The 20,778-nt window shown below is 44.4% G+C and overlaps 1 protein-coding gene across 15 annotated transcripts in view; it reads right to left on the reverse strand.

The window, feature by feature from the left end:
• Cacna1c (calcium voltage-gated channel subunit alpha1 C) overlaps positions 1-20,778 on the reverse strand; it is a 614,413-nt gene that overhangs the window by 63,685 nt on the left and 529,950 nt on the right. For 9 of the 15 annotated variants that reach the window (XM_051203666.1, XM_051203664.1, XM_051203678.1 and 6 more), the window contains 8 exons: positions 20,398-20,530; positions 19,903-20,032; positions 18,465-18,524; positions 14,581-14,687; positions 11,824-11,911; positions 2,266-2,373; positions 1,761-1,813; positions 1,353-1,499 (listed from right to left, as the gene is read on the reverse strand). In XM_051203666.1, the coding sequence (XP_051059623.1) occupies positions 1,353-1,499; positions 1,761-1,813; positions 2,266-2,373; positions 11,824-11,911; positions 14,581-14,687; positions 18,465-18,524; positions 19,903-20,032; positions 20,398-20,530 (826 nt within the window). Of the gene's footprint in view, positions 1-1,352; positions 1,500-1,760; positions 1,814-2,265; positions 2,374-11,823; positions 11,912-14,580; positions 14,688-18,464; positions 18,525-18,667; positions 18,728-19,902; positions 20,033-20,397; positions 20,531-20,778 lie in introns of all 15 variants that reach the window. The other 6 variants (XM_051203665.1, XM_051203669.1, XM_051203674.1 and 3 more) reach the window with 3 other exon arrangements.

Consider the following 20,778-nt stretch of genomic DNA (forward strand, 5'->3'; position numbering starts at 1 on the left):
AAACCAATGAATCTCTTTGGCACTGTATCCACAACTGTCAAGTGGAAATGGTAATTCCCTACTTTCCTATCTTACAGAGCAGCTGACATAATATATACACAGTATTTTGAAACTGTCAAGAGCTGTTGAACTGCAACATTCATCATTGACATCAATTTCAAATACAGAAATACTTGTAAATATTGAAACAGCTTTGTGAACTGGCATGGACTAAAGGAGGTGAGGTCAAACACAAAAGTAAATCTGAGAAAAAAATCATTTAGATAAAGTAAAACTGGCATGACTCTAGATTAGTCACATCATTTACACTGGTAAATTACACTTATGTATATACGTAAGAGTGCCATTCATTTCAGTCTGGGATATGGGACTATCTTCATGGACCAGGATGACTTCCTCCTCTTCTATTGTGATTTCCCTAGTATACGGGTATTCTCTTATATATCGCTTACAAGTTGCCACATAACAATGGCAAGACCCATCTATATACTGTTGGATGGAGACATAGGTGTTTCAGCCAACATACAAAGGATACTAGACGGACCAGACTGCTACCAGCAATGGTGTGTGAAGACCAATGAGCTGGTCTAGTAGGGAAAATATCACATCTGCAGAGGGACTGGGCCCCTGGCTTTTGTCTCTTTATTACTCTCGACAGTATCAATTTAGACAAGGCTTTTTCTGAAGAGACTACTACAGGATCTAACCAGACCTTCTCAGCTACCTTCACCCATGTCAGATGCATGTGGGGAGTGGTAAACTGGAACTCCATGGTGATCAAAGGTTTACACTGGAGAAATTCTCTCTGTATTTGACTCTGAAATGCCATAAAGAAAATGCAGGGATTCCCAATCTTGCGACTCACACTGAGCTTGGGAAAGGGAGTTAAAAAGGTATCCATTTTTTTTTGGTTGGGATTTCTAAAATGCTGCAGATGTACTGAGTGGAACAGCACTTGTATAACATGCACATGATCCTCAGTGAAATCCTCAGCATCTTCCATCCCTAACAATGTCTTTTATAAGATTTTGATTTTGTTTTTGACACAGGGTCTGGCTGGTCTGGAACTCACTACATTGACTAGGCTAGCCTCAAACTCACAAAGATCTGCCTGCCTCTGGCTCCCCGGTTCTGGGATTAAAGGCATGCACCACCATGCCCAGCTAAAACTCTGTGTTTCTGTAGTGATCAAGTTCTACAGAAGTTCTAGAACCAATCTCACTGCCTGGGGACAATACAAACCTGACCTCTGGGAATAATTCAGAGAATGTATAAGACCTTGGATAATAATCGGACAGCTAGTGTCTTGACTCTCTAATGTCATGGTTGTGAGCCTTGATATGCATACTCACTCTGGCCACCCCTCAAAGGTGGAGACGGTGAAGAGGGCCATCATGGCTGCCAGGACATTGTCAAAGTCGAACTTGCTGTTCTCCCAGCTTCGAGGTTGGATAATGGGGTGGTCCACCTCTCCATCTTTGTATGTGATATAGTTACCCCTGAGAAAGGAAGAGAAAGGCAATCACAGGATGTCCCATATCTCTACCATCAATGATTCCTGGCCCGCTGGATAGGATGCAACCACATTATCCCAGCCATCAGAAGAATCAGGGGCTTGGACTCTGAAAGTCACATTTCACAAAAATGAGGTCAGGTAATGAGATGGGTGAGATGACACACATCACTTCTTTCTAACCAAGTCACCAACCTCCCCCGAGTTAACCAGGCTTGGCTTTGGGAGCCTGCTAGCTTAAACTCACTTGCATTCTGCCTCCGTCTGTTTGGAACTATCCGAACAGGTATAGAGCTTTCCCTAGAAGAGAAGAAGGGAGTGATTAGAGATACTCCCAAGGGATGGACCCAGCAGAAGATGATCATGATTATGTATGTAGCACAGTCCTGAGTTTGAGCCTGGGTGGTGTAGTGTGGGCATGATGCTGTTACTAGTAAATAATGTTGTGAGCTTTAAGTCAAGGACTGACAGATAGGTACCAGAGGGTAAAAGCTGTCTGGGAAGAAGGTCAGCTAACTGAAGGGTGGCACAGAGGCCTTTAGCTGGGAGAGGGAGAGCCGATTTCCCTTTACTCGTTTGGTCTGGAAAGCTCAAGTCAGCTGTGGTCAGAGGCCACACTGCCTCAGGTCTGAAAGGTTGTGGTCTGAGGTCACATGGTTCTATACACATGACCTAGACTGCTATCCCCTCTTGGATCTGTTGGCTCCCTTCCCTGGGAATGCTGATGAGAGGGAAAGGAGGCAGGACCTTACCTTGAAGAGCTGGACCCCAATGCAAGCGAACATGAACTGCAGCAGAGTGGTGACAATTACAATGTTGCCAATGGTCCTGATGGCCACAAACACACACTGAACCACGTGCTGCAAAGGAAGAAGGAATGGGAAGGGGATAAGGTTTCAGCTTAAGCAGCCTGGAGCCATTCCCTGGGTCCCTCCACACAGGCAGGGTGGGCTCATCCTATGCAGGCTCCCAGAGGCCAGCTGACTTTCCAGTCATGCTGATGAACTCAGAATACAAAGGGCTCTTTGGACTCTGTGATGACAGAGATACAAGCCCTTTAAAACTCCTATCTGAGTGGTGGAAAGACCAAGCAATGTTACCTAAAAAAAAAAAAAAAAAAAAAAAAAAAAAGGCTTGTCCCTTGCCTTAACCCTACATTTGAATCAATTCAGTTGTCCTGAAGGCAGCCCTATAATTGCCCTGTAGATAGATGGCAGATGCCTTCTAGGAACCAGTAACTAACTACCTACACAAATCCTAATGCTGGACCACGAAGGCCAATGCTTTCCTTAGCGTTTTGGCCTTTCGCTGTCTATAGAGAATGAATAAAATTCTTTGCTTATTCTGTCTTGGGGAAAATCTTGGCACTCTGTGATCTTGGCTGTGATTTCCACCTAACCTTGTGGTAGCCCAGGAGACCCTTCTTTGATTTCCTTGTTCCCTTTCCGCTCTGGAGCCTATAGTAATTGACTGATTCCATGGACAACTGAAGATCTCTGAGTGGGAATAATCTTCAATGATATTCAAAGGCCTGCAGGGTAGGTGACACTGGATGGTCAGCATCGGTTCTTTTGGTTCCCTGTGGAAGGCCTTATTTCACATTTTCAGCTGACAGATTGTAACTAAAGCTATTCTTTGGTGGATCGCTAAGGCAGTAAGGAAAAGAACAGTCGCTATGGTCTGTAAGGGCGAGGAGCTGATTCTTCCTTCTGGGAATCTCTTTGGGCTCCCTTTTCTTATCTCCCTCACTGCTCTTCTCTATACTTTGAATGCTAAAGAACTCAATGGACCTCCTAGCTGCTGCTGATCATCTTCATGAATACTGTAAGTTAAAAGGGGGGATATTAGGCGACAACTCTGTCTCTGTTGGTGGGAGAGAAGACTTCACTGTTTCAGATGGGACGTCCCTTTTTATCCCTCACTGGTGTGCCCTTGTACAAGGTCTATCCATTCCTTCAGCTCGTCAGAGACAGCTCTGAGAGCCTCTTCAGGAAAGACTCTGATGGAGCAGGGCTACTCCGTGTTCTCCTTTTACCAGCCAGCGTTTACCCCTCTCCTTGTGGTACTGGGGAAGGCTTCATTTGCCTTATCCTGCCCATTTCAATCCTCACAATCATTTTTCCTTTATGTGATGGTTGATGTTAATTATCACTTCACAGGATCTGGAATCACCTAGGAGACATCCTTCAGGTACACTTATAGGGATTATTTAGCTTCTGGGCATGCTGATTATGGTTAATTGACCTGGGAAACCCTACACTAAAATCCCAGCAGCAGCATTCCCTGGGCTTGGGTAGGTCTGCATAGAACGGAGAAAGCATTCTTCACTTCCTGATTTCTTATTGTCATGTGACCAGCAGCTTCAAGTTCCTGATGGCTGACTTTGCTGCCAGTACAGAACTTGTTCATAATTCAAGCACTGTACTGTTGAACTGTGAACTGAAGTAAATACTTTATCCTTCAATCTACTTTAGTCAAAGTACTTATTTTACCACAGCAATAGGAAAAGAAGCTAAGGCAACATAGGTGTTAGCATGGGAAATGCTCAACCAATCCCTTTAAATAACCCCCTTTGGGTTGTCTACTCTTCTTCGTAGCACAAGGACACAAAACATGTGGCTAAAATGTTGATATCTGTGCCTGTGGTTTTCCTTCCTGGTCTGTTCTGAAAGACCTACAGGATGCCAGACTTTTAAAGTCTCTCCAGGATGAAGAATTTCCCTTCTTCTGAAGTCTGATGAATCTTAATTTTGTGACTCACTCCTGGGACCGTTATCTCCACTGCTGGACCAAAACTTCTGCCCACTCAGTGGCATGTTATGGCTTCTCTATACTTGCCCCCACTAGTCATGCCTGCAGTCTCACCTGCTTTGGTTTCCTCCTGTGACCGTTCACTCTCCCATCCATCTTCCTTTCCCCCTCATCTGAAGCGGAGGTCTTTCTAAATGCCCAGGCTCACTGTCCAGATGAACTCTGTTACACATTTGCTTGGGAACTTCATACAGGAAATTCAATAAACAAAATTGTCCCCTCTTAATGGAACATCTCCTATGAATTCTAACTGGATTACCCCATTTACCTAAGTAATACAGACTTCACTGCCTTTTATCATCACTGGGCCCCTTTCATTGTTTTAAGTGAAGTTCCGTATCTTTGAGATATAAATTTCTTACCTGGTTTCTACTAAAATGCACACTTGTCTGTGTTATGTCTGTTTCTGGTAATTATTTTCATGCAATTGTCTTTATGTGTCACTTTGTGTCTCAAGGTAAAATCTGTGGTTACTCCATTTATATAGCATTCAAGAAGTGCTATTAGCAAGTGCTATTCTTGGTATATGCTTAGTTTTAAACTTATATGTATGTATAGAAATGTAAACATTTTAAAATTATTTTTAACTGCTGCTGACACTTGAAAAACATATTTCAAAGTCTTTATCTAACCAAGCCTAGGTACAAGACAATACTAAAACTATGAAGAACAAAACAAAACAAAACAAAACTGTCATTTAAAAAACGTATTAACCTACTTAAAGGTAGACAATGGCATCTTAAGATTTACAGATGATCCTAATATGTTCCATTACAACATAAATGTAATTTTTCTTTTGCATTATTTTTAGCGCAGTAACTTACTGTGCCTTCTGGTTTAAAAAAGGAGAAAATACAAGAAAAGAAGGAGAAAATACTTTAAATAAAACGCTTGTTAAATGATTAAAATCTTAACTATAAAGATAAAAAAATGGTCCAAAGCAAAGGTGATAAAAAGGATAGAGACAAAATGCCTCACTCTGATTCTGCCTTCCAGTTGCCATGTAGACCTAAATGACAAACCAATGCTTTTTATGCAGAGACAATTTCTAAATGCTTATTATAAGAAGGCTTAAATCTTTAACAAATAATTTAAGGTTGTTGAGGAAAATGTCTCCAGAACTGTTCACATGTTGTGTTTCAACTTCCTGTGTCTTCCTTTAAATTTCCATATAAATCAAGGCACATTCAAGTACATTGGTGGAAACAATGTACTTGATGGATTATAGCAAAGTGGAAAAATCTCTGTCATAGGCCTTTGATGTCATCTGATAGCATTCTTAGTCATGGGTTGGTGAAAATTTGGGATCTGTTTGTTGTTACCAGCAGTGTTCCTATCTCTGTAGAGGACAAAGGTGAAGGGTTGTTTGGTTTTTGGTTGGTTGATTCCAGTAACATTCATATCATTATTTGTACCAGTGGGCTAGTCCTGCCAGGGAAGTCATTATTTTACCTCATAGGGGTCACAGTTTGGAAAGATCAGTGATCATTTCTCTCATTTGGTAGCATCTATAGCACTTTCCAGAACCATGAAAGCTAGCCAGTAGGGACAAAGCTCCCAGGTCAGTTTGATTTTTCCATGTTCTATGATTCAAGTATGTGGTACCTTCAACAGTAGGGTCTTACCATCAAGTTCATGAGAGTGACTAAGATTAATGGCAATAGCCTATACTGTTTGGGGGTTTGTGGGACCCCACTGGACAACAAGTCCAAAAGAGGTAACCTATTCTGGGTACTAGATTCTTCATTTGCTATCCTGTGGTGTCAAGTAAGAGCACTGTGCCTGCCCCTGATATAGGGTAACTCCATTTAAACTGTTCCCGCATGTGTATATTATGTATTTAAGGATCTTCTACAGCAGTGGGTTTCCATATGACCTTTTCAAAAGGTCTTCTTTAGTGTTAGTTCTCCCTTTCCCATAATTCCTCCTCGACCCTGCAAATGCCCCTACCCCACTTGATCACTTCTATTCCCATAACACATACTTTCCAAGGCTCAGGAATGAACCTAGAAGAGGGGTAGAACACTCAAGAGTGAGAGGCAGTGGATGACTGCAATGAAACTGTTTTATGGTCACAACAGGACAGTTGCACACATTAACTTACAGCAGTTGTGACAACATGCCCAAGACGGCAAAGGTTCAAGCCAGAAACACTCCAGCATGGAGAAGAGAGGTTGGCACAAGGTCCTGCCTCTAGCTGAAGAACTGTTGGCAATGATAGCTGATGGCAGAAGGAGAGTCCATTTTCTTTAAGGGTATGATTCATGTGAATCAACCATGATCCAGGGAATGGCCTCCCACCCAAGAATATTTTGGCAGCACAAATTAGATTCAATGGGTTAAAGAAAAAAAGAGGACATGAGTTGGTTGGGCAGGGAGGTAGAGGTGGATCTAGGAGAAATAAGGGGAGCAAGGATGACTAGGACCAAAATATATTGCATAAGATTCTCAAAGATCTAATAAAATAATTATTAAAATATTTTCAATTAAAAGGCTGTAAAGCTTAAAACTTAAAAAAAGAGATGGCACTAGTATGACTAAATTGGCTATAATGAAAGGTTATTAAAAATTCTTGAGGTCAAATTTCCCCTGAGATAAAACTGATGGCTGACTAGAATTAAAAAAGAAAAGGCCCAGAGAACAGAGATATTCTATTTTATCAAACTTTAAACTTAGCGACTAAAACTTAGTGATTAGATTTCATACACATGTTAAAACACTAAGACAGTGTGTTTAGTAGTGGGTAAAGCTTTTTTTTTTTTTAGCAGGATGACCACCACCTCCATAGTAGGAGAAATTCTATTAAAAAGAATTACTTGAAAAAAAATTATTCATACTTGGGGGAATGCCTGTTAAATCATGTAATAATTACAAAACTTATTTTAGCAGACAATATTTAAATCTATTTTAAGTTTGATCTCAAAATTCCATCCTCCTGCCTGTGGTCTTCAGTTTTCTAGCTTGGTGGGTCAGTAACCATGTTGCATTAGCTGTTAAAAACTAAAGCTTTTGCTTCCTTAGCCTTGTTGGCTCTTTGAAATCTAAGATATACTTACCTTCTTGGAAAACAGTTATTATCTCTTTATAAAATAATTACTGGGTGTCCCATTAAAATTAATTTAATCAATGAACTGTTTTGTACTTTATTTTTCTTTCCAGTTTGACCCAAGCTAGACTTACCTGGAAAGGGGCCCCTCAACTGAGAAAAAGCTTTCATCAGATTGCTTATAATGTGGGATTAATGATTTCTGTGGGAAGGCCCAGGCCACTGGGGACAGTGCCACCTGCAGACAGTCCTGAGTTGTATAAGAAAGCAGGCTGAGCAAGCCATGAAAAGCAAGCTAATAAGCAGCACCCCTCCATGGCCTCTGCTTCAGCTCTTGCCTTCTGGTTCCTGCCCTGACTTCCCGATGCACTAGAAATATAAGCTAAAATAAACTCAAGTTGGTTTTGGTCATTTTGATAGATAATCTTGGTTGTCAACTTGAGTATATCTGGAATCAATTAAGACCCAAGTAAACCTGAGAATGTCTATGAAGGATTTTCCTGATTTGATCATTTGAGGTGGGAAGATCTCCCTAAGTCTGGACCACACCTTCTGGTGGCAGCCTACCTACATAAAAAGGACAAGGAAGCTTTTGCTTTTTGCCTGCTTACACCCTCTTTCATTGGCAAGTGCATCATTCTGTTGCTGAGGCATTTCTTGGCTCTGGATAGAACCTTCTTCTTTGGAATTCCAATGTAAAATGAAGAGCAAGCCCTCTAGAACTTCCTTGGGACTCAATCATGAGACTGGGACCACTGAGACATTCAGTTTCCTGGACTGAATAACTACAGAATCCTTGGCCTTTACACTGTAAGACAGCTGTGGTTGGACTACTTGTACCGCAGCCCCTAACCATTTCTGTTCCTTTAGAGAAACTTGACTGATAGTGTCATAGTGTTTATCATAGCAATAGAAACCTAAGTAGGACAAAAATTTTTATCAGGTTCATGGGCTATTGTTGTGACAACCTGACCATGTCGTTTTTGTGAGTACTGTAGAAGGACTTTGAAACTTTGGCCTGGAAAAACCATTTAGTGCTCATAGCTTTACTGGGATGTTATAGGAGCTTGGGTGATGGGAATGCTGAAAGGGATGGAGATGATAGGGAGGCCTGTCTTATGATGTTTCAAAGGGAAGCAAAGACTATCAGGGATGTTTGAGTGACACTCTGAACCAACCATCTGTGGTTCTGGTCAACTGGAGATGAATCAGCTGTGATTAACAAAAGACCAGAATCATTAAAGTGAAACCTTTGTTTTGATGGGACAATTGATATCTGGAGCTGAGAAACTGGCAGTGATTAAGAAGAGACCAGCATCACGAAGGTGAATCTTCTAGGAGTATTTTCTCAGGGTTGGTATACAGAGCTGCATCTCGGGTTGGCAGCTGAAGGTGGTACTGGTTTTGAAGGCATAAAAGGGTCATGGAAAGTAGCTGAGGCCTAGCCCTAGCCCTGGGTAGAAGGGCTGGAGTCCTTGAAGACAGGTCTGGGGAGGCCATTGGTGAAGGTGTAGCTTTAGTTGCAGTGGAGGCCTCAGGATACTAGAGATAGCAATACCATGGGGTGACTGCCGAGGACCAGCCTAAGCCAATGAAATGAACTGGAGAAGGGAAGCTATCCAGGCCCTTTGGAGCTCAGAAGGTCATGAGTGAGGCTCAGATTCAAACACTTAACTTTTTACACTGCCTACTTCTGGTTTTGCTTTCTGTTGATTGTGACTATGCCCCGGTCTAAGTATTTAACTTAGTTTGTATTTTATAGGAGTCCACAGTTAAAAGATCAAACTTTTAAAGGAACACTGGATTTTAAGAGACTTTGAACTTTAAATATCATGGGACTTATAAAACTATACTATGTTTTGCAGTGTGATATTAATAATAACATGACATCTTGGGGATAAACGAGAAAGGAAACTTCATGGTTTAACAGCATTATGCTTGTGTATAAAATAACAAGGGGCCAGTTGTCCTGATCTAGGTGTGGGGGCGTTGTCAACTTGACACAAGCTAGAGTTATCTGGGAAGATGAACTTCAGAAGAGAAAATGCATCCATCAGATTTCTGTAAGCAAGTCTATGGGACATTTTCTTGATTAATGACGGATGTAGGGTGGCACAGCCCACTGGGGATGGCAACACCAATGAGCAGGTGTCCTCAGTTGAATAAGAAAGCAGGTTGAACAAGCCAGTAGGCAGCACTCCTCTGTGGTTTCTGCTTCAGTTCCTGCCTTGAGTGCCTACTCTGGCTTCTCTTCATGATGGGCCATACCTGGGCGCTGAAATAAACTCTTCCTCAACTTGCCTTTGGTCATGGTGTTCATCACAGCAAAGGAAACCCAACTAAGATTCATCTTTGTTAAAAAGAGACATACTGTAAAGAAAATGAAATTAAAAAATTCACAGAAAAACAGATGGATCTGGGAAGCATTATATTAAATGAGGTAACACCAACTCAGAAAGATAAAAATTGTATGTTTTCTCTCATATGTTGGTTGTTAGCTTCAAATATTGTGTTTTGTGTATTTATCCTGGAGTACATATGGAAGTCTGGAAACTAGCAATGGGCTAGTGGATGGGGAATACACTTATAAAGAGGGGATAGATTATAGAATTAAAGTAGAGAAGGGAAATGCTGGGCACTGAAACGTTTAAGCAGGTATTGCAGTCATGGGGCTGAAGAAACAGCTGGGGGGAAGGGTTATGCAAAATAAAGTGTGCATGAAGAAGCTCCATGGGAACCATGTCCCCAAAACCAAAGCAACGTTCTAATAAAATGGGAGAGTAGCACACGTATGAAAGAATGGGGTCATGGATCCTGAGAGCTAAGGGTTTACATGGAGGTTGGGAAAATCAGAGGTAGTGTGTGGGTTAACCAAAATTAAGGATATATGAAGAAGTCTTAGGAAACCCCACTAGTTTTATCAAAAGAGTTAAGAATTCCAGCATGGAGTGGGAGGGGCTCCTAACGCATGACCCTAGCTGAGGAGCTAATGGCACTTGGTGATTGTTGAGGGATGGGATGGAGAGTCATTTTTTTCTTTGTAAGGGTGGGGGGGGTGGCTACTGGTTGATTGCCAATGCCATAGTAGATGCCCCTCCCCACACATGTGAGGAGCATTAATTAAACTTAATTTGTGAGTTATTTAAGAAGAAGACAAGAAGTTGGAAGGGATGTGGGAGAGGTTGGTAGGGAGTAGGGGTGGGGGGAGGGGAGGGGGTGATTGAAAAGACTGAGCTATATTATACTCACATACGCATAAAATGTTCAAAAGAAAACAACTGGTACCACATGGAAACATGGTCTTTGCACATGAGTGGATAATGAAAACGTATTACATATATACACTGGACTTTTTTCTCATCATAAAGAAAAGTTAATGAAATCTGTAAGAAAATGATTGGAACTGGAGAACACTGTATTATATAAGGCAAACCAGGCACAGAGAGGCAATAACCAGTTCTTTCAATCGGAGCCCGGATTCTAACCAAGTGTGTGTATTTAGTGGGAGCAGGTATGAGTAACCTCCAGGACAGGGGACAATGAGATGGAGAGAAAGAGGCTCCAAGGAACATGTGAGATTCGAAAGGTGTTCTGGGGAGAAGACAGGAGAGGGGAGATAATCAATTAGAGAGAAGTATGAAATTTCCATAAAGAGAAAGCCAATGCTGTGGGCCAATTAAAATAATAAATGATTAAGTAATTAAACAACAACAAAAACATGGTATTTGGAGCAGCAGGTTGTGATTACTCATATTTGGCTCCAAAACAAACAACTTCTTCTTTAAGGGAAAAATCTGTGGTTTTTTTTTTTTTTTTTTTTTTGGTTTGTTTGTTTATTTTCTGCCTTCATAGGGGTTTGGAAGACCAATCAGTATAATAGTTAACTCAAAAATGGCTTCTCCCTTGTCTTGGTCCTACCTATCTGAGTGTACTCTAAGAGGAACAGTACTGTATGTGCTTTGTGAGCGGAGCCAGGTAAGGAACAAATGAAGGGATTTCAATTGCTCTGGAGGCCACTCCCTGGAGCCAGCTCTGTAACTGCCCCGGAGATAGATACCTTTTAGGAACCAGCTAGGAAGAATCATTCAATACTACACGAATGCTAGATCCTGACAAGGGAGGGCCATCAACTTCCTAGTGTCTTAGCCACTCTCTGTATCAAGTCAGTAACCTTCTTTGCTTATGCTATCTTGATGCAAATGAGTGCTTCTGGGACCCCAGCCTCAGTGTCTACCTTGCCAAGAATCAGGTAAACAGAGACTGACACATCACCCGAGGTATCTGTGTGGGAAGGGTGATCCTTTGAAACATTTTGCTTAAGAGAGTGACTCTACCACTGTTGACACTTATATACCGGTCCTGCAGCCTGTCTGTCACCTCAGCTTCCTCCAGCCAGAGGGACAGCTAATGATTACTGCTTTGATAGCTGCCCACCCAGACCCTCTTACTTTACCTTTAGCCCCTTGGCCCTGTTGATGGCCCTCAGAGGCCTGAGGACCCGCAGCACTCGTAAAATCTTCACAACGTTGATTGCACTGGACCTGGGAGAGAAACAGGGTGGGTGGTCAGTTCCAGTTCCTGGGTTGTAGCAGAGACTGGCATGTGCTGATGCTGTTCTGAATGACTGCTCTTAGATGGAGGATGGATGGATGGACGGATGGATGGACAGACGGATAGATAGATGATGCTGACTCTGTTTCGGGGACTGGGACTTCTATCACTCACTGCTAAGAACCTGACAGGACTTCCCTGATAGTAAAGACACAGAAGGAATGGGGATACAGCTCAGGGTGAAGGCTTGTCTGGCATGCTTCAGGCCTTCTTTTGATCTCCAGCCCTGGTGTAGGGAGGGTTAGGGCATAAAGCTCAACTCACTAGCAATATAATATGTGACGTAAGAGGCATCTGTAGTGTCAAAAGAAAAATGACAATGAAAGCAAGCCAGACCTGCACTATCCCCATCGCTGTGACCTGCCAGCTGAATCACTCAGGACACATTTCTTAATTTTCTGTGCCCTGGTTTTTCATCTGGTAAATGGGGGCAGTAATTAGCTCCAAGGATTGTTTTAGAGATTGAAGGAGAATTTATGGACATTAGGTAGTAGGGACTTGGTACATATTACAAATCTAGCAAGCAAATGGCAGTTTTCATTATCTTGTCTGATGAAGACATCACTACACTACATACCAAATGTATGCTGAAACTTCAGGCCTTGTGGTTGGAGGTGGCAGGCACGGGGAAGGAATTCTAGAACATTTCCAAATTCAATGCCTGAGTATAAATTCTACCATGGTTCAGGACATGCTCAGACTTCTATAAGACAACGATGTGCCAGTAAAAACGTTCAAAGAGAAAGTGGTGTTCCAAGAAACATGGAATGTCCAGGTCATGCCAGCATATCTGGGTGCCTTGGGCTATGGGTACTTCCTGGTGGAGAGTAGTGACAGGTGCCCCCATAAGCCCTTCATGGAGAATGGCTAGATGGATTCCATCTGTCATTAACCACACTCAGTAGTTTAGCATCATCTGAAGTGACCTCCCACCTGAGGTGCTGTCTAATTAAGGCATTTGCTTTAGCACGGGATAGGAGGACTCAAACTTTCCTGAGAACCAAAAAAATTGGTCTGATGTGTTAGCGAGTGCTGACTTTATTCTTCCTATGTCAAGAGGGAGCTAATACAAAAATCCAATTTCTCTGGCTCATACATCTTTATTTCAAAAGACAAAGGACATTCCTCTCCATCACTCTTCCCACGGCATCTCTGGGAGGTAGGCAGTTTGCACTGCATCAAAATGGAAAGAATTTAAGGGACAGATTCTAAAACAAAACAAAAATCAAAACAACCAAGAGGAATTGTTGGTTTAAAGTGAACCTGTCACCGGAGTAGCCCTGAGGTGGGAATCTAGATGTCTAGGCTCCCAGAGAGAAACTTTAGATAGCATAATTCATGACTAAAGAAAAGGGTCTCACTTCCGTGGTCCATATCACCATAGAGGCTAACCATGAACCAATCTTGGGAAGGGAGACCCAGGATGCTTGGAATACAAGTTTTGGTCACTGGTATAACCTTAGCTAATTCTCCTAATGTCCTGAACACTAAATTTTAAAGTAGCATTATAGGTAGGCGTAGGTGTGTGAGTGTGTGTGTGTGTGTGTGTGTGTGTGTGTGTATCATGGAAGAACAGATATGTGAAAATGTTTTAAAACTCAAAGTGTAGAATTAATAAGCACAGTTGTTAAAATAGGTAGAAACTCAGAATCAAATTTCTTTCAAACCTGAGCAAGGTTTAAACTTGACCTTAGAGGGAACTAGGCTACAGAGTTTTACAACTCATGCCTGGTCCTGTGTATCTGAACCTCCATGGATGGAACCCAGGAAATAGCCATTCTTTTTAACTTACCTAGAAGGTTTCTTCTGTGGAGCTGAGATTAAGGATCAGTGCTCCCCACCCTCCTCCCCTCCTCCTTCTTAGTCTATCTCTTCCCCCTTCTCTTTCCAGAACAGAAGTGCATACATACCCCGCTCCTCCCCGTGTGTATGTGTGTCTGTGTGTCTGTGTCTGTAAATGTGTGGCTTTGATGGAGGACAGAAGTGGGGATCAGGGAAAGAGTCTGAGCTTGGCCAGGGTAGATCACAGCAATGGCAGATTTGGGCAGCTCTAGGACAGCCCCAGGCCTTAAGCACAGAGAAAGAGACTCAGGCAGAAGAAGGTACCACAGATGTCTGTTATCATGGGACCTGAACCTGCCATGACAAAAATCTAGACATTTAAACTAATTCTCGTGTTTCAATACACCCCAAGTGTCAGACCATGGAAGACAAAGATATAAGGAATTAAGTAGGACTTGGTGGTGCAGGCCTATAATCTTCACTACTCAGGAGGCTAGAGCAAGCCCGGGGGACAAATACAAAGGGGAAAGAGCTGTGTCTGGGTGTTTGGTGGTAGAGCACTTGCCTAGCAATTTAGGCCCTGTGTTCAATCCCAAGTACCTCGAGGAAGGGGGTGGAAGAGGAGGAAGAGGAAGAGGAGGAGGGGAGGACGGGGAGGAGAAGGGATCAGAGCAAACATTGTGTGCTACTTTAGGTTCCACCCCATTCCAACCATAGTCACACTGTGACTCCAGCCAGAAGGCTCCCCCAGGGCTTGGATGACTTCTTTGACACCCACTCCTAGCCGCTTGCCCCCATCTTGAGTTGAGGGACTCACTGGATGCCAAAGGAGATGAGGGACACGCTAACTACCAGCAGGTCCAAGATATTGAAGTAGTTTCGGCAGAAAGAGCCCTTGTGCAGGAAAGCCCCGTAAGCAGTCATCTGCAGGGAGGGAGAGAACATGAGTGAGTGGCCTGCCCAGGCTTCAGAGACAACATTTAGACACCACGCTTCCTGCCTATGCCGTCAGCATCCCCGGGGAAGAGCCCAAGCACTGCATAGGGACAGTAGGAAGGATCTAAGGCGACAGTGCCAAGAAACTCCTCTGCCCTTCATTCCATTACCAAAGAACTTCCCCAGCTCAGGACATTACGTAGTACTGACAAGTGTCAGGTTCTTCAACCCAAAGCCCTTTCAGATGGGCACCATGGCTCTTCCCTAACATTCCACTGCCCTTCATCCCCAGGCCAACATGGCTTCACTCTGCAGGGCACTTTGCTGCTTCTGCATAGGGGATGTTCTCACTGTCCGCACACCTCCTTTCCACATCTCATTCTCAGGGCCAGCTGAGGCACTAGGCATCAGTGGAAGAATGAGACACGCCCACATGGGTGTCCGACCATCCTGATTTGCCCAGGACTTAATTGGCTTCACCATTAAAAAAACAAAAACAAAACAATTAAACAAACAAAAAAACAAAACAAAAAATCCCAAAAAACAAAAAAAAACCTCATGCCCTAGAAAATCTCTGTTGTACCAATAACTGTAGCTGGTCTCAGTAGTGCTTAGGATCTTTGTCAAATGTAGCTGGGTGCTACTGTCTGACTTCTAGACTACATGTGGGGTCTTTTTAAGAGTTGGAGCCATGTTCAGAGGGGCAAAGTGGTACAATGGTGTGAAATACAGGCTCTGAAGCCATATGGCCCAACCCTGCTATATTTCATGTGCCTCATGTGAAAAATTAACTTTTCTGTGATGTGTGTATCAGGACAATGGCAACACTTGGTCCCTGGGTTGTGAGCATCAGTGGAGTAATTATGCATAAAGCACTTAGGACATGTTTCTGTGTTCTCTTTCACTACTACTTGAGTTTGAGACCTATATTCTTCCTGTGCAATGGAAGTGGTGTCCATTTCTATAAAGTGTGATTGATGTTTCATGTTTTTGTGCAGGTCAGACAGCAAAGGGAACACTCTCTGAAAATGTCCAAAACAAGAACATGTAGGGTGACGATTGTTGTTCTAGGATCTGACTAGCATTGCTTGTGAGAAAGTGCACCCTGTACACTCACACTCTGCTGCCTGCAGTAAAGGCTCATAGATACCTAGGAGAAGCCAGTACAAAGCTGCAGGTAATGAAGCATCTGCCCAAGAAAAAAATCCAGATCTGATGGCTGAGAGTCCAAGAGCAGTTACCGGCCATCTGAAGCCCAGTTTTTCTCTTTGGAATCAGAGCATGTCCAGGGTGGTACACCCAAAGACCAATACAAAAGCCAACATGGGGAAACTGGCAAAAATAGCTCTTGCGACCTAATTCTTTCCATTTATCTCCTGCAGCAGGAGATCACAGGGGACTGGGGAATCTGTGCTCTGCAGCAGTTTTTAGAAGTGGGGAGATTACATAAAAGCTTCTGGGCTAATATGGCTATAGATCCTTCCCAAAGACTACAATCTGGAGGGCTCACTGTCCTATGGCTCTGTGAAGACATGGACCCCAGACAGTAGAGTTAAGTGGCTGCCACCGTTCATGTTCACCAGAAAGTTTTGGATGGGGGGACAATGTGGCTCATAGCACAATTTCTGTCCCTTGACTTTGGGCTTGGTTTGTCTGCGACACTAGAAGTAGAGTAGCCCTTTGGAATGCATGAAAATGTTGGGTGGGAGCAATGGACATGTGCCCAGGCAAGATCAGAGTAAGGATGGGGTGAGAAAGGGCAGGTAGGTACTAGGAAGAGAGAACATTTATTGAAAGTCTATGTGCATTCATGGCACCAGAAAAAGCCAAGTTCAGACACCTGTGCAAGTGACCTTCTTCTATGCTGTGCTACTGATTGTCACCCACCTGGTCCCTGCTTCCTGAAAACTTTAAGCTATTTCCCAGGAAAGGCCTGGGACTAAGCATCTGTATTGTGAGAAAGGAATGGAATGAGACAGAAGCTTCTGAGTTCTTTGAGCTGGAGGTGACGTTGTCTCCTGCCACCCGACCCCGACATCACCTTCCTCCAGGTATACCTCTAGGGACAGCCACCCCATCACTTGTGCACTTCCTTGGCTGATTCAGATCCTACTTTCTTTTTCTTCTACACAACAGTCCTTTCCATTATTTAAACTAATATGCTCCTACCCATCCTGCCCTTTTAAAGACAAATGGCCCCAGACCCTCCAAACAGTCCCTTGGAGCAAACGAGGCTCTGGGGAGCATCACAATCATAGCCTTGGCACTGATACAGGACCTCCGAGCTGGGCAGACAGACCCACATGTGGGCAGTGTGGCAAGTGGACTGGGAATGCAGGGAGGAGGATTCAGAAGCACAGTGAGCGAAAAGAGACTGGAAGCCAAAGGAAGAAGTGGGGGAGGGGCTTGCCATGGCAATGCTTGCAGAGACTTTCATTTCCGCTTGCATGGCAATCTTAAGGAGAAAGCACCATTGAAATCCTCAACTGAAGCTCTGCACGGGGTCCTGAGAACTGGGCCTCAGAGAGTTTCTTGCCCTGGGAAAGATCTTTCAGGGCCTGTCTGTGGCCTTGAGTCTAGGGTGCAGCAGCAAAGCAGCTCACTATGGAAAGGGAGTCCTTTCCTGGAGGAATTTGAACGTAGGCTCTGGGTACCTACTTTCAGGGATCTGTTCCCCATCTATGTTCCCTGGCAGGCAAGAAAAATCTGAGCCACACAGCTGGGGAGCAAGGGAAGCTAAGGGTCAGTACCACTGGGCCTCTGAGGCACAAGGACATCCTGGGTGGCACACAGAAACTGCCCACCTCAAGTTGTATCTGGATGACACAGAAATGTCAAGCCCACTAAAAGGTTGGGCATGATCTGAGGGTTTTGTCAGGAAAAGAAAGGTCTGTAGCTGGCGCTGGTGCACACTCAGAGTGGACAGCAGCTTGCATCTACTCCAAGGATGGGCTGAAGAGAGTCCTGAGATTTTTGGGAGAGGGCATCCCAGGCAAGTGTCCCAGGAAGATGCTTAAGCTGAAGCCTGTGCTCAGAGACTACGACTCCTGTGTTCTGCTCAAGGGTAAAATCTCCCTCTTGCTCAGAGAGAAGCCAGAATTACCCAAGGTCCTACAGCCCAGATAGACCCCCATGGTCAGGTTTGGATATACGTATAACAACCTGTAAAAACCAGGAGGTTAGAGCACAGGTCACCAAGGGGTTAGAAACAACCTCTAGTTGTCTGCTATATGACTCAGTTGGGATGCTGGCTCCCAATCCTGCTTCAGACCCGCCATCACTATTACACGGCCCCAGCTTCTGTTAGCCTTGGCACTGAGGAAGGTATTGATGACAAGCTTCCAAAGACAGGGGCCAAAGTGGCTCCTTCATGCTCCAGAGATTTTGCTTTTCTAGAGCCCGGGTGGCATTTCCTCTATGCAGGAGGCGGGAGAGAGAATTTCAAGTAGGACTCAGCCATGGACTGATTGGAGAAGGTACACGCGAACATGTGTAATGAGCGCAGCTGACAGCCACCATGCTCAGCCAGTGACGGGACAGCGCCCATGGTGACACAGCCAGTGCATGCCTTCTCTAGGCCTAGAACTACTGCTAAGTGAGCAGAAGGGAGCTGTGTGGTAGGGTAGGTTTCTCCTGGCATCTGAGCTGGGGCAAAGTGATAGCATGAAGTGAGGACACAAGAGTCAGAGAGAGAAGGAGACAGAAGAGTCAGCAGACAGAGCAGAGACACAGAGAGACAGAGACACATGGCTCGGGGGGCATTACCTTAAGGATAATTTCTAATGTAAAGATACTAGTGAAGACATAGTCTGCATTGCCTAGGATCTGAAAAATAAGCAGAATTGGATTAGTGGCTCTGAGAGTGCACCCAACACCAACAGGAGCATGTGTTAGCAACAAGACAGACAGCAGCAGAGAGCCGGGACTGGCAGAGAGAGGAAGGAAGACAGAGGGAGATGGGGCTTTACCTTCAGAGCAATTTCAATGGTGAAAATGGTAGTGAAAACAATGTCAAAATAAAACAGAATCTGCAAAACAAAAACAAATAGGATGGGGAGGGGGCGGGGCAGGACACAAGCAGGAAAGGGGAGAGGTCAGTGGATGTTCACCAGAAAAGGAAAAGCACTTCAAAACAAGCTGCGACCCCGTACACCACCAGAGCCTTCCCACGCGGAGACAGGTGAGGAGACAGGTAGGAAGGACTTCCCAACATCAGTTCCCACTCAGGGCTGGCACAGGTGGCTCTGGCTCCGCCCGGCATCTGCGGGCAGGTAGGGGGAGCTTCCAGGCCTCAAGGGGAATCAGGTTTAAAGAGCATCGTCTGGATGCTTCTGTCATCCACCCAATTTACTTACAAACCCAGAACAGACCACTGGATGTTGGTTAAGAGAGCAGAATGGGTTTGTTTTTGCAGGGCCACTCAAATGCTCAGCTCTCACATTGGTGCCCTGTATCAGGGGAGGACATTACACTTGTCACGGCCTTGGGCCCTAAGAAGGAAGTCCTCCAGGTCAGCCATAGCATTGATATTTGATTTCATCTTGGGAGATGGATCAGGTCTAAGGCTACTCCTGGGGACCTCAGCCGACAGCCAGGTGCAGACAGAGCCCCAGAGCTAAGAACTTTGTTTATAGACATAGCTTTGGCTCTTTCCTTCATGCCTGTGTGGCTGAAATTTAATAAAGGAGTTTTGAAGGACAACAATCTTTATTTTAGGATTTCATGTTGATCACTAGAGCCTTGGGTAGTTCCAAACAGATTAACTCTTGAAGATTATCGTATTTTTTTTGTTGTTGTTGTTCTTTGTTTTGTTTTCTTACAAGGTCAACCTTCCCATTGGCAGCTAATTGCCAATGCTCCTTCTTAGTCAGAGGGAATGGGAGCAGGGCATGAAACCAGTGGCCACGTTGCTGACTTACAGGCAACTTGAGTTTCCTGGGGAACATCCACAGGCAACAAAGATACCTGACCACTGTCCATTATCAACTAGCCAGATGCATTGGGTACATGCTCACTTGCTCAGTGAAAACTCCCAGGCTGGGTTTTCTATCAAAGTCCTAATCTCTCAGAGGACTCTTCGCTGTGTACAGATTATGAGGTCTGGAACAGGCCTCCTAACTGAGCAGTGATGTCAAAAGCAGAAGCTGTGGGCCCGCCCCACTCTCAGAAAGACAGGGTGCAGAAAACAACATAGAGTGCATACATGGTTCCTGAAGGAGGTGTGCTGGACCGGGTCCTCAGCAGCCAGAGAGACGCTGCTGAGCAGGATGAAGAAGAGGATCAGGTTAGTGAAGATGGTGTCGTTGACGATGCGGTGGCACTGGAGGCGGAACCTGTGTGGGAAAGAGATGTCAGGAAAGATGAGGCATGGCCTGAGCCTCAGGAGCCCGTCCCCTGGTCCTAATATACAGGCAGAGCATTTCAGTACTGCTGCACCTCTGTGTCTTAGGGTAAAGGGACTTAGTGAAGTATCAGAGGTAACTACTGGCTGACTAGGAATATTTCATACACGAGAATCCTGGGGAGGGAAGTAACTGTAGACCAATGGATTAACACTCCAGGGCTCTCCTAATTTGGTGTTCCCACATATGTTGTGGGGATCCGGCAACACCCAGGCTTCTCCTGTAGGTTGGATACAGTCTCGTGCTAGTTTGGACCCAGGAGGAAGTGGTTTTCTTTCCTTGCCATTCTTGCACACCTGTTGTTTGGGCTGAAGATGAAAAACGCACTGGCTTCTGGCATGGGCACTGCCTTTTCCTTCAGGTGTAGCTCAGACAGAGGCCGGGGGCGTGGCCCCACAGGCATCTCAGGCTCCTCCTCATCCTCTTCCCCTGTAAGAAAGAGCAAAAGTTCCGTTCTCAACTTCAGGTTTCCTTCCAGACACATCCCACTGCAGGATCAAGACATCTGGGTGCCTCTGAGCTGTGGAATGTTAATCCAGGCAGATGCTCTGCTCTGCCCCATGGGGCTGTCAGAGGCTTTGCTAGGAGTGTATAATACTAGGGCCTGTAAATAGGATACAATATGTTCTAGTTTGTCCAAACTGCTCTGGTTTTAAAATTGAAAACCCCGTGTGCTG

Source organism: Phodopus roborovskii, unplaced genomic scaffold, assembly GCF_943737965.1.
Source record: "Phodopus roborovskii unplaced genomic scaffold, PHOROB, whole genome shotgun sequence".
NCBI lineage: Eukaryota > Metazoa > Chordata > Mammalia > Rodentia > Cricetidae > Phodopus > Phodopus roborovskii.